This window comes from Podarcis vaucheri (genome assembly GCF_965113315.1).
Source record: "Podarcis vaucheri genome assembly, chromosome: 15".
NCBI classification, from domain to species: Eukaryota; Metazoa; Chordata; class Lepidosauria; order Squamata; family Lacertidae; genus Podarcis; species Podarcis vaucheri.
In genome coordinates, this window is record NC_138753.1 from 1074077 (window position 1) to 1087279 (window position 13203).

Consider the following 13203-nt stretch of genomic DNA (forward strand, 5'->3'; position numbering starts at 1 on the left):
CCCACTGCTGCTCCTTCCTCCTCAGGGAAACAACGACGACCTGATCCTCTCCTGCTGCCTCCACTACTGCAACGACAAGGCCAAGGACTTCATGCCGGCCAACAAAGGTATGTTTCGGGGGGGGCACTAAGATGCCCCTCCTGGGCGGGCAGGGGGGTCTGCCGTGCCAGGGAGGAGACCCTCCTTGCAGTCGTCCCCAACACTCTCCATGTTTACTCTGTAGTAAGGCCTCCTGTATTATCAGGGTGGGGCTTACTCCCTAGTAAACGTCCTTAGGATTGTAGGACCATTTCATTCCCAAGCAAGAACGGGCAAATACTCACTCCGTCGCCCGACGCAAAGAAAGCAAAAAACGGCCATTTCACCTGGAGTACCTTTCAGAGTATGAAAGCCACAGCAGGGAACACGCGGGCACACCCCTTCCTCCGGAAAGTGCCGGGCCGCCTCCTGCCCTGCCCTCCTGCATCGCCTGGGGGCCTCTCCTCCTCCTCCACCCCCCCCCAACGAGCTCTCCTGGCAGGGAGGCGCACAGGCCATCTCCCCCACCCCACCCACCACCAAGGCCCCGGTTTCCATCTTCCTTGGGCCAAATCCTCCTCAGCTTAACTTGTCATCTTGACGGAGGGAGGCGTTCCCGGAGTGTTTATGCCTCGCCTGGGGTGCAGGCCAGGCGATCAGGGGATTATGGCGGATGAGGCCTGACAAACGTGACAGCCTCTGGTTTGTAACAGTCGTCTGGCCCTGAGCGCAGCAAGGGGATGGTTATTGTTACGGACACAGGCACCCGCCCTCTTCTGAGCCCCTCTTGACTCCCGCCTCCTCTCGCCCCCTGCAGACGACCCGATCCGGCTGCTGCGTGAGGTGGTGCTGCTGACGGACGACCGCAACCTGCGGGTGAAGGCCCTGACCCGCAACGTCCCCGTCCGGGACATCCCCACCTTCCTGCGATGGGCGCAGGAGGGCTGAGCCAGGCAGCCTGCAGGGGGCGCCGTCCCCAGGAAGCTGTGCCGCTCTGTGCCACCAGCAGGGGGCAGCCTTGAGGCGGAGGGGGGGCCCTTGCGCCAAGCCACTGCCGCCCCCACCAACGTTCCCGGCTGACACCCACCAATGAACAATAAACGTGTCTCCAACCCGCCCGGAATGGCCGTGCTGTGGGTGTGAGAGAGAGAGGGAAGTGTTGTGTCCGCACAAGCCCCCGGGGGGGGGGGCGCGGAATAGGTGTGTGTCGTGTTCCCCTGCCGAGGGGGGAGGATAGGACAGCCAGAGAGGTCTCAAGTGGGCACCCCCATATTCCTTTTACTTGGCCAGGTGGGGCGAGGGGGGGACCCTTTGTGTGGAAGTGTGTGAGCCCTGATCCACTCCCTGCTGCCCCCACATTGACATCCTCTCTCTTCCAGCCCCCTCCTGGACCCTCATCCTTCCCTTTTGCCACCCTGACACCTGCGTCACAGATTTCTTGATCTCGCACACATCCATTTTCATCACCCCCAGACACACGCACTCTCCTGGTCCAGTGGTGTGGGTTGCAGAGGGAGGCCTGGGCATTGGGATCAGACCTTTAAGCTGCAGGGTTTGGGGAGTGCGGTGTCAGGGCTGAGGGGTGGAGAGAACAGGCAAGCAGGTTCCCCCGTGAAGGAGCTCTGAGGGCAGTTGGAGCTCACACAGAGAACGGCTGCCGTGAAAAAGAAGAATTGTCCCCTTGTGAGCTTGTATTTAAATGGGGGTGGGGAGCCTTAACTGGCCCTGGTCAGTTGCATCGTTGGCCATCCCCAGGCCCTTTGGGTCAGTGGCAGGCGGGGGGGGCAGGATTGGGAACAAAAACAGAAAACCAAGAGAGCCAGCCGTGGAAATGGACTTGTCCTGCATTCGAAGGACGCTTTTTAGATAAAACCCTTTGCTTCTGGAGGGGGTCACGCCAGATGGTTTGGGGGCACAATTCTGCCTTTCTTGGTCTGGAGAGGAGGAATCACCTCTCCCGCCTCCACCTTTGGGGTCTTCTGCACTCAAGATCATCAGCCCCACCTGCTCGCCAAACATGGATATGGGGAGGGGCGGCCCTCCCACAGGCAGGTGTGTCTCTTCCCCCACCCCTTTTGTTCTGCTTTTTGGCCTGCCTGGGTTTGATGGGGGGCTTGTGACAGACAAAGTAAAAAAAAAAAATGTTCCTTTGTTTTCTTAATAAAAATTTTAGTAGGGAAATGCTGTTCTGTGCTGCCTCATTTTGTGGGGTCAGGGGGAGAAGGCGGTTGGGGAACCTTCAGCCTGGAATGGGGTTTCTGAGGAGGGATGTAGATGGCACTGATTTGGGCAGAGTGGTAGATAAACGACCCATCTCTTTTCAGGACACCCATTATGCCCATAATGGTTTGTGTCATAGAATTGTGGAGCTGGAAGGGACCCCATCTAGACGAACCCCCTGCAAGGCAGGAATCTCGCTACCCAGAAGTAAGTGCCCCTGAATTCAGTGGGGTTAGAATTTGGTCGGGACCATGGCTGGAGAAGCGGGTCAGGTTTTGAGGAATCGGGGCGGGGAAGCGGAGGTCTATGGCCAGAGTCTCCAATGTGGTGCCCTCCCAAGGTTGCTGGCCTTCCAGCTCCCATGTCCCTGACCACCGACCACCAGGGCTCAGGACATGGGGGGGGCACCCACAGCTCAGTTGGCCTCATCCTGGCCCAGCCATAGATCATATTTGGAGGGGGGCAAGATTTCACTGAGCCAGTTTAACACTAGTTTTCCACAGTCATTTCACGTTTTTAAAAATACAGGAGGCCAATAAATGGTGTCATAACAGCTCCAAAGAAGATGAGAGAAATTAATGGAGGAGAGGGCTCTTGTGTTTGAGTCCTGCTTGCAGGTTTCCCATCATGGGCCCCAAGGTGGGGCCCCTTTGGCCTGATCCAGCAAGCCCTTCTGTTGGTTCCATGTTCATGATGTTGGATGGCCAGGCACCCAGTAAGGCCTGTTTTAAACTGGTTCTCAGCACAGACACTAAATCTTGACCGCAAGTCACCCGCAAGTTGCTCTCTCCACTACCACCCCCAGGTTGCCACTATTGCTGCTTTTACCCCTCCCCAAGTGGTGTGGCTATCAAGAGATCTTTTGGGGGGGCAGGTTTGAGTCTCCCAAAAGTCCAGTCTGCAATACCTCAATCAAGCACACACTCCAGACCCCCCCCCCCCCGAGGAAGCAGAAGCAGCCTTGTGGTGTCAAAAGAAAACTTTTATTGCTGTTGAGGTTTTTTCCCCATGTTTATTTTTTATTTCCGGTATAAAACGAAAGGGGAAAAGGCACATCCCATGTACAAAATGCTACGGTGGGCACAGCAGGCTGCCCCCCTTTTTAATACTTTGTGTTGGGGGGGGGTGTTTTGCTGTGTCCTCCCAGGGCTTGGTAGGGTGGGTGGGTTGGGGGGCAGCTGGCTCAGACAAAGAAGGCCCAGCCCCACACTTGGGGGGGGGCAGGTGGGAGGTTGTGTGTGCAAAAAGAGGTAAAAGGAAGATTCACATCTTAACCTGACCTTTGGTTAGAAAAGAGTTGGAGGGAAAGGGGGGGCAGCTGTTCTGGCAGGGCCTGAAGGCAAAGGGCACATCTTGCCCCACAGCCCCCACCCCACCCTCTCCCCATAAGTGCAAAGAGTCTGGCAATACGTGCACTGGTCAAAGCTTGGGTTGCCCTCTTTCACCCCGAAGTGGGGGTGCCCATCTCACCCCCAACAGAGCTGACAATCTGGGGAGTGTTTTGTCTTTGTCAAACAGTCCTTGGGGAGGAGGGACAAGCAGGGAGGAGGGCATCCCCCAAACCACACACAAATACCCCAAAATAATCTTTGGCTCAAAGTGAGAAAGTGGAAGATGGGACTTGGGGTTGGAAGACTGGGATGGAGCTGATTCAAAGGGAGAGGGACCCCGTTGTGGTAAGAAGGAACACACCCACCCCCATCGCCACCCCTTGGTCACAGCCGTGTGGAGTCTTTAGTAGGGGGAGAAGGGGGGTGAGGGCCCCCTCCTATTCACATTGCAAAAGAGGTTGAGGGGAGAGTTAAGTGCTTGCTCAGGTGAGTCCCAGGGCATCCACTCACCTGTTGCCTCTGTGGCAAAAGGGATGCAGGAAACTTAAGGACACCGCGCCCCTTGCTCTGCCCCCACAGTCACCACACAGGATTTGTGAAAAAAACTTCTGGACACTTGGACTCGTGCTCAGCTCGTGCCAGTGAGCCAGGCTGCACTGGGAGCATCACCACCTTCCCAAAGCCACTGCACAGCAGCCAGCCTGGAAAGGAATGAGGGGAGTTGGGTGTCCAGCAACATCTGTAGAGCCAGGAGTTTCTCACTCCCTAGTTCTGCAGGAAGGCACATTGTGGAGCTCTGTGTAAACCTTGAACCCGAAGGGGTTGGGTCCCATGCCAAGATTTAAGGCTTCCACACCTGTTGTCCTGCCTGTCACCCATTGTGACAGGCAGAAAATCAACATGTGTGGCGGTTTGAAGGCATAGGATGACAATTCAGTGCGTCAAGATATCTGGGTATAGAGGGACAGATGTCTATAAGATGCAAAAGGGACTGTCTGTGGGCAGCTGAAATGTATGCAGCATAAGCAGAGACCACTGACATGGTTCTCTGTGCTTTCTGTGGGCAGTCCCTCTCACCCTCCTTTCTCTGGCCACTGATACCCCACTGAGCACTGGGAACCAGAGTCCACCAAGGTTTCTGGGGGCCACAAGACACTTCAGCTGTCCCTGTAGACCCAACAGAGCTGCTGCCCTCTTTGCTAAAGCCCAGACCTGCCCAGAGGACGCCTCTGGGCCTTCCCCCAATTGAGGCAGGTAGAAATGTGGGTCTGCCCCACAGGAAAAGCTTGGGGCGGAGGGAGAGACAGTCAGGAGCACAACCTCCCAGCCATTTCTGGAGGGCCAGAGGGCAGCCTTGAGGTTTGACTCCTGAAAGGGAAGTAGGAATGGAGTTGGTGGGATCAGGCTCATGACACACAGGCCTCGCCTCCCAAGCAAGGGGGACAGTCCTCAAGGTGCTCTCTGGATAGACTTTATTAGCCTGCTTCTTTTCCTTCCAACTCAAAACCCTGGGCACTCAAGGGGGGGGGGGGAAGTATCACTGACTGTTGCTCTGTTGTTAAAGCTTTTAAGAGCTGGAGTCAGGGTTTGCAAAAAAACACACACCCACATGTCCCAATTCCTGAGAATTGCACCAAGGCCCCTTTCATGAGCAGATCCCTACAGGCAAGATTCCCTTCTCTCCTTGAGGAGAGAGCTCTTCCATATTTCCAAAAAAAAAAGCTGGGATATAATTCTGAATTGCACCACTTCAAATTTAAGGGTGGGGAAAACATTTCTAGGCCACCCAAAAAAACCCACAAGCGTGTCAAATTATAATCTCCCTGCACATAGAAAACTAGGAGAACGCCCTTTTCCCTGCTGCGCTAGTTTTCCACCCCTGCGAGGCTCCTTTCTGGTAGAGCACTGGGACTTGCAGAGGCTGTCAGGCCCCAGCAGGACACCTGTTCCTTTTGCCCAATGGCGAGATCAGGTGACAGGTGACAGAGGCCATTGGGAGGGGGAGACTATTCTCACCCTCCCCACAAGAAGAAAAAACCAGCAATGAGGCTGGACTCGATTAATCTTTGGGTCCTTCCAACTCTACGGGTGGGGGGGGTGTATCTGAGGTAGGGACAAATTCACAATTCCGCTTTGGGGGCAGCTCCACAGCTTGGCAGAGAACAGAAATAGAGAACAGAGAGAGGGGTGAGCTCTGGCTTCACGAGAGGTTGGGGGGAGAGGACGACGACTCCATGACGTCCCCTCCCTCGTCACAAATAAGAGGGGGCTGAACTGTTCCCTTGGGGGGGGGCTGCGCTGGTCACTTTTGGAGAGGAAGCTGTCCTTTCCCCCCGCAGTGGGGGCAAGAGTCACCCCCTCTCCTGGGCAGAACACAAAGGCACTCTCACACCCCAAACAACTTGGGGGAGCCCCCTTCCCTCCCCCACAAGCCCCGGTCCGTGGAGGGAGAGCGTGAGAGCGTGAGGGGGGTGGTGCGGGGGTCGTCAGGGGGGTGAAAAGCGCTCTATGGTCCGGGCGTGGTGGTCGTTGTGCAGGTGGGCGGCGGCGGCGGCAGCAGCAGCTGCAGCGGCCGCGGCTCCCTGGGCGAGCACCTCGGCCGCCTTGTCGGGGCTGAGCCCGAGGTAGAGGCCCTCCATGGCGGCCTTGGGGTCGGCGGCGGCGGCCAGGAAGTGCGAGGTGTGGCTGAGCAGCTCCTTGTCGTGCTGCTGCTGCTGCGCCAGGCGCGCCATGGCCAGCACGCCCTCGGGGAAGTCCAGCTTCAGCTTGCCGTCGGGGCCCGCCGCTGCCGCCGCTGCAGCCGCCGCCGCCGCTGCGTGCATCTTCATGTGGCTGAGCAGGTTCCTCTGCTGGGCGAACTTGCCCCCGCACACCTGGCACTCGTAGGGCTTCTCTCCGGAGTGGATGCGCATGTGCTCCGTCAGGCGGTACTGGCGCGTAAAGCGCATCCCGCAGGCCTCGCACGCGAAGGGCTTGAGGCCCAGGTGGCTCCGCATGTGGCGGGTCATGGTGCCGCGCTGCGTGAACTTCTTGCCGCAGATGGAGCAGGGGTAGGGCCGCGTCAGCCAGTGCGTCTTCTCGTGCTGCCGCAGCGTGGCCGGGTCCTTGTAGGCCTTGTCGCACGACGAGCAGCGGTAAGGGCGCAGCAGGTCGCACGCCCCCGACGGCACCGGCGGTGGCGGAGGTCCCTGCTGCTGCGGCAGCGACGACGGCGGAAGAGGTTTGTCCAGAAAAGGAGAGCCTTGCCCGGCGGCGGCAGCCGCCTCGGCGGCCTCCTTGCGGTACAGCTCCTCTTCCTCGTTGTGCGCCTCGACGTGCGCGTTCAGCTGCTCCGACGACGGGAAGCCCTTCCCGCAGGGGATGCACACGTACAGGTTGTCGCCGCCGAAGCTCTCCGGCTCGTAGCCCAGGTACCGCTCCAGGCTGCCGCCGGCCGGGGAAGGCCCTCCGCTGCTGCAGCCCGTCTCCTCGCTAGTGCTCTTGTCGTTCTCCAGGTCCTCCCCGTCGGGCTCGCCTGCACCGCCGCTCTCCAAGCTCGGGTAGCGCCGCGGCGGCTGCTCCTGCGAGGAGGGCGACTCGGGCTTGTGGTCCAGCTCGCCCTCCTTGTCCCGCCGCCCTCCCCGGCAATCGCCCCCGCCCTCGTCGTCGTCGTCCTCGTCGTCCTCCACGTAGCCGCCCACCAGCGGCTCGTGCTTCATCCAGCGGTAGAAGAACTCCGGCGGCGCCACCTCGCCGGCGCGCCCCGACGGCTCCGACCCGGGGCTGCCTCCGCGGTGGTGGTGCAGGAGGTGGTGGAAGGGCGCCTGCAGCTGCGAAGGGGCCGCCTCCCCGAAGGCCGAGTGGTTGGGGAGCAAGGCGGGGCTCTCGGGCCTGGCGTTCTCGCGACCCTCCATGGTGGCGCGCAGGCGGCTCTCCGGCGGCGGCGGCGGCGGGGCGGGCAGCTGCGGCGAGGGCCCGTTGGGGCTCTTTTTGGAGAGGTCGAGGCCGCAGAGTGGGGAGCAGAGGCGCTCCGGGGGGCACAGACCGGCCCCGTGAGGGTGCGCGGAGGCTGCGGCGTACAGCTCCCCGCAGTGGGTGCTGAGTGGCTCGGAGGGGCGCGGCGGCAGCCCCGGGGGCGCGTAGCAGCTCTGGATGACGGGCGTGGCTGCGCGCAGGCCGCGCGCCAGCTTGCCGAAGGGCGAGTAGCCGCCGCGGAGCTGGCAGTACTTGCCCGAGCGCTTGAGCTTCTTCTTGCACAAGGCCACCAAGTCTGGGATCTGCAGGTAGCTCGCGGCGGCCAGCACGGCGCCCAGGCTGGGCTCCCCCTCTCCGCCGCCGCTGTCAGAGTCGCCCAGGCGGCCCGTGTAGATGAAGTCGAGGACGGCGCGGAAGACGCCCGGGCTGACCATCTCCTGGTCCAGGTTGATGAGGTTGTCGTGGACCACCAGGGCCTTGAGGTAGGCGCTGCTGGCCGCCAGCACGTTCTTGTGTGCGCGGAAGAGCGCGTTCTGCACCACCAGGATCACGTCGCACAGGAAGCCCTTGGTGCGCTGCGCGTTGAGCTGCAGCAGCAGCTGCCGGGAGTGGCCCGCCGACTCCGACGAGGCGTCCAGCATCGCTGCGCCGCGCTCTCCTGCAGAAAGACACGCACGGAAAGAGAGAGAGAGAGAGCCCGGCGGGCAGCGTCAGCGCGGGGGGCCCAGCCTGCCCGCACCGCTGCCCTCTCCTGTCCCACGACGGCGCGGACGCCCCCTCGGAACGTGTGTGGCTCTGCCTCGGCCCCGGGCTCCTCGCAGGGCACTCTGGACTCCTTCCCCGCCAGTCTGCCCTTATAGAGGGGTTTCCCTCTCAAGGAAGGAGGAGGCGGCGGCGGAAAGAGGGGATGTTCAGCCCCCCGGTATCTCCGCCGTTGCCGATCGCATCCCACGCCCCCCTCCGGGTGGAGAGGGGGGGCAGGGCTAAACGTTCACACCTGGAGGGGGCAGCGCCTCTCCAGCGCCTCTCCCCTCGCCCAGCGCAACCACCCTGCGGAGCCAACCGGCCAAAAGCACTGATGCAGCCGCCGCCCTCTCCGTCTCTACTCGTCTCCCTCTGGCCACGATCCGGCTTTCAGAAGGCTCGCTTTCTGGATGCCGCCTCGGAGACCCCAGAGAGCACAGCGAGCCCCGGTCTTCTGCCCTCCGGAGGTCCCCAAGAGGCGGCTGCCCCAAGCGTCAAAACGCAGTCCCCACCCCTTCCTTTTCTCTGCGCGCTTTCTAGCCCTGAGCCTTAAAGGCTGCGATCCTAAGCGAGCCTCGTTACTAGAGAGTCAGCCCCGTTTCATGCAGCGGGACCGGCTTCCGAGTAAGCCCTGCAACGTCCCTGCCCTTCTTCCAACCGTATCTCCAAGCGCGCCTCGCGGGGATCCGTCCGGGCCCCGGGAGCAGAAGGCACCGCTTGCACCCAGCTAGCGGTCCGGCAAAACAAGACTGAGAGGTTTTGGGGAGCCTTCTGGGCCCAGGAAACTGTTCCCCTTGCTCCACTTTGGTGCTGGGATCCGAGGCACCATCTGCAGGGAGCGCACAGGCCGAAGCGAAAGCGGCCCTGCGCTCCCTTCCAGCCGCGAACAGGGCGAGGCCTGGTCTGCCTCTTCCAACTCCTCACCAGCCCCAGTTAGGAGGGTCAGCTCCGTCCCCGGGGTGAGGTGCGGGGTGCATAAGCGGAGCTGAGGGCAGGGTGAACCATGCCTAAGTCGTGGTGTTTGTTAGTCACAGGTCCCTGCCAAAAAATGGGGGGACATTATGTGCGATCTGGTGAAGGCCACGGAAATGTCAAAAATGCCTTTCGGGAAAGTTTAAAAACAAAAACAAATTCCAAAATGTGCAGGAGAGTGGCGGGAGGAGAAAGAGAAAGCTGAGAGATTTGACGGGGAGAGAAGAAGGAGCCGCCCGCTCTGCCCGCCACGCTCTCTGGGCTGCCGAGTTGACAGCCCGACGGAGCCCGCTACGCAGCCGGGAAAAGCGCTTCCAAAGCCGCTGGCCTCGGAGGAGACAGGAGGGAAGGCCGCTCGGCCGGCCGAAGGGGGATCTTCCGCCCCAGGACCGACTGCGGAGCGAAGAGCGAGCTCGGGAGAGGAATTGGGGTTCAGTAGAGGACCGAGGAAGGACGTAAGAGCCCCCCGAAAAAACTTGCAAGGCGCCCCGGTCGCGGGGCAAAAGCCATCCTCTGCTTTCCAAGTTCTTCCGAAGGAAAGTCGCCTTCGGTTGTGCCTCCCGCTCGGGGTTGACATGTCGGGCAGGGCAGGCTAGCTTGGCGGGGCGAACAGGGAGAGCCGCAGCGCAGCTCAAGCTGAGGATCGGGCGCGCGAAAAAGCGCCGCGCCTGGGACTGGGGAAGGGGGCGGGGGCGGCAAGAAAGGACTTTTCTTTTCCTGGGGGGGACGGGACAGTGAAGTATTTTCGCTGGGTCTCTTCGGAAAGGGCGCGCAATCTGGAGTGCCTCCCGCCAGCCCGCCGCGCCGTCTTACCCGGGAGCCCCGTCGAGTCAGCCAGGCAGGCGAGGTCCGTGTGGACGCGCATGGCTTAGCGGGCTGCGCTACTGCCGTGGCGGCGGCGGCGCCCGCCCCTCACCGGCGCCTCAGACCTCTTGGCCGCCGCTGCTCGCTCTTGCTGCTGCTGCTGCTGCTGCTGCTGCTGCTGCTGCTGCTGCGCTTGAGCCCCATGTGCCGGGAGCGCAGCGGCGGCGGCGGCGGAAAAGGTAAAGGCCGGGCCGCGAACTCCGCCTGACCCCGAGCTGAACTCGGGCGTGTTCAAGGAGCCGCCGCGGCTTCCTCCTCCTCCTCCTCCTCCTCCTCCTCCTCCTCTGGGCCAGAGAGAAGCAAGCGGAGCAGGACGGGGCGGGCGGGACGGATGGGGCAGAGAAAGAGGAGGAGGAGGAGCCGCCGCGCCGACGGGGCTCCCGCAGGAATCGCCCCAGGTAGGAGGAGAAGCAGCGGCCGCGCCCCCCCCCACCCGCCGTGGGATGGGGTGGGAGGGAGGACCTTCAGGCCGGGGCGGGTCCCTCGCCGCTGCGCGCTGCCGGGGATCTCCTCGGCTCCGGCTACCCCGAGGGGAAGGAGAAGAGGGAGCGCCGTCGAGGGAGCTCCGTCTTTGGCCCTTGGCGAGCGCCCCCTTCCCCGTCCGGCCCCGGGAGCGCTTCTCGTCCAAGAGGTGGGTGCTGCGGGTTTGGGGGGCCAGGCGACCAGCGCCGCCCCTCCTTGCGCCTCCCCTGCCCCACTTCTGCTTCTCCTCTGCCCCCCACCCACACCGCCCCCATGTCTCCGCGGGATATGATGATTGGGGGGGGGGGATCCTAGGGGTAAATAGCCCTTCCTCGCACTTCGCTCCCCAGCCGCTCTCCTGCAGCCCCCTCTCCTCTCCTCCTCCAGGAATCCCGCGCTGCCCCCCAACACACGCGCGCGCGCCCGCGCACACACGGACCCAATTCCTCTCCGCGGGTGCTGAAGGAGCCTGCTGGGCTGGCGACACCTGGCGGTCGCCGCGGGAACGACAAAGCGGCGCTCCGCTTCATTCAGGCGCGCGGCTCCGGGGGTCCCGTCGGGCGCTTTTTTGGAGGCCTGGGACCGCTTTGAGGGGCCGAGGGAGAGGGGTCCAAACGGGGAGTTCGCAGCGGAGGAGTTGGGATCCTGAACTCTTCCAGAAGCACTCCCTATCTGAATAAATAGCGTCTCTTTCGTTACAGAGATATATGTTTTTATACCAGAGAGGGTTGCTGTTGTGCGCTCAGGTACTGCTTGGGGGCTTCGCTTTGGGGGTGTCCGGTTGGCCACTGTGAGAACTGGGCACTGGGCTCGATGCCCCGCCCGGCCTGATCCTTATGGTAGCCCCCCTCTACACCAATGTCCAGTTTTCACTCTTTTAAAACACAACACCCAAATCCCCAGCAGCTCTGAAATGAGCAGGCAAGTAGGATTCTACCCAGTTCCTCACTCAGAAGTCACACAGCCAGTCGTCCAGGTCCTGCTCGGGGACTTCCCATTTGGGGCATCGAGGCGGGCGCTGCGAAGACATTCGGCCCGGTCCTGCACTGCAGGGCCCTTCGGGGGATCTTCTCTTCGTATGTTTTCAGTGGCTTGGGGGGTGCGAGGACTTGGGAAGCCAAAGAAACCGGGAGTTTTGCACGGACAGTGGGTCTCCCTTCCTGCTTCCTCGGGTTCTTTCTCTGCAGCCTCTCTCAAATTTGGGAAAGAGCCTCCGCCGCGTCGGGTCTTCTCCTGCAGCCAAAACCAACTCGGACCCCCGTTGCTATCAAAGCGACGGCTGTGGTCCTCAGCCGGGGGCAGGAACCGGCCAGGGAAAGTGTGTGAAAGAGAAAGTGATGTTTATCCATGTGTGCATGCGCGTGCGTGTGTGTGTGTGTGTGTGAGAGAGAGAGAGAGAGAGAGAGAGCACCTTGTTTTTGCACGATGAGATTTCGAAAGGAGACTGGGACCAGAGTCCTGTTTTCTCCTTAGTTGCTTCCCGCGCTAACCCCCCCTCCTTTCCCGCCCCTCCATTTCCAGTGACCCAGTGTTGCCTAGTGGTTAGAGTGTCGGACTAGGACCTGGGAGAGACCAGGGTTCAAATCCCTCACTCGGCCCTGAAGCTCACCAGGTGACCCGGGGCCCGTCAGTCACTCTCCGCCTAGCCTCCCTCGCAGGGTCGCTGGGTGGATTAAATGGGGGGAAGAGAACCACCTAGAGCTCCTTGGAGAAAAAAGGTGGGATTGAAATGCAATAAGTAAATAAACAAAATGAATTCTCTTTGACAAGTTACAATAAAGTAATTCAGTAATTCAGAATCTTATCGACGGGCACCTCCTTCCTTCACCTTCCTTCCCGCTCCTCTATGTCTTCCATTGTAGTCCCTTCTGACCCGCTCCAGGCCATCAGACCCACTTCACAAATTATGTGAAATCCATTTCTGGGCCCTGAAGGGCATCTCTCCCATTTCTTCATTATTTGGGGGGCGGGGTGGGTGGGATTTAGACCGCTTTTCGAGTAGAGAGGAGTCACATCCCAAAGCGGTTTAACAACGGAGTTCAGGCGCGATATGATTTTGAACCGGGAGAGCAGGGGGAGGCATCGTCCACACGAGACCCAGACCCAGAAGCGTGCATGTAAGAGAGAGAGAGATGGTAAGATCCGTGTTTTATTCCCCGCGCCTTCGAAACCTCAATGCATTTCTCTAGGCCGGCGAGGAATAAACATATTATACAGGAGTCCGTGTTCAGACGACCACGGCATAAAAACCCGCATGAGCAGCGCTCTAAATACCAAATCCCTCCACTCTCTGAACACGGGTTAGGACTTGGAGACTGGATTTTTTTGGGAGAGGGGATCTCTACTAATATTCCCTGCAGGCGAAACCGCCCCTCGTCGCCGATTGACAAACGGTTGGACAGGTGAAACTACTTGCTTCTTTCATTTATTTCGAAGATTTATAAAACGCTTGATCGAAAGAGATTCTCCGGCTCTGCTCCCCCCGGGTTAAATCGAGGGTTAGGCTTGGCCGCCGGCGATTTCGATTAAGGAACAAAAATGGACCCGAGGAATATAAGGCAATATTTTTTTTATTGCGCCTCTTCTTCCAAAAAAGGATTTAAACCGAATGGGATCGTTTGCTTCCTTGGCTGGAGGA

At 60.4% G+C, this 13203-nt stretch overlaps 2 protein-coding genes across 3 annotated transcripts in view; one reads left to right on the plus strand and one right to left on the minus strand.

The window, feature by feature from the left end:
- Positions 1 to 2199, plus strand: part of SMG6 (SMG6 nonsense mediated mRNA decay factor) — an 89305-nt gene extending 87106 nt beyond the window's left edge. For both annotated transcript variants that reach the window (XM_082201676.1, XM_082201677.1), the window contains exons 18-19: positions 26 to 107; positions 836 to 2199. In XM_082201676.1, coding sequence (XP_082057802.1) covers positions 26 to 107; positions 836 to 966 — 213 coding nt within the window. In that variant the 3' untranslated portion in view covers positions 967 to 2199. The remainder of the gene's footprint in view (positions 1 to 25; positions 108 to 835) is intronic.
- A 1000-nt stretch (positions 2200 to 3199) lies between these two features.
- On the minus strand, positions 3200 to 10177 carry HIC1 (HIC ZBTB transcriptional repressor 1). The gene is made up of 2 exons (XM_082201785.1): positions 10053 to 10177; positions 3200 to 8181 (listed from the first exon to the last, which is right to left on the minus strand). The coding sequence occupies exons 1-2, from the start codon at positions 10102 to 10104 to the stop codon at positions 6056 to 6058; spliced, it is 2178 nt and encodes a 725-aa protein (XP_082057911.1). The 5' UTR covers positions 10105 to 10177; the 3' UTR covers positions 3200 to 6055.
- Between the last annotated feature and the right edge of the window lie 3026 nt (positions 10178 to 13203).

Bases quoted from the DNA above. Each gene is read 5' to 3' on its own strand.
- HIC1 (XM_082201785.1), bottom strand. From the start codon at position 10,104: ATGCGCGTCCACACGGACCTCGCCTGCCTGGCTGACTCGACGGGGCTC. The intron at 8,182-10,052 runs GTAAGACGGCGC...GTCTTTCTGCAG, and splicing joins TGACTCGACGGGGCTCCCGG to GAGAGCGCGGCGCAGCGATG.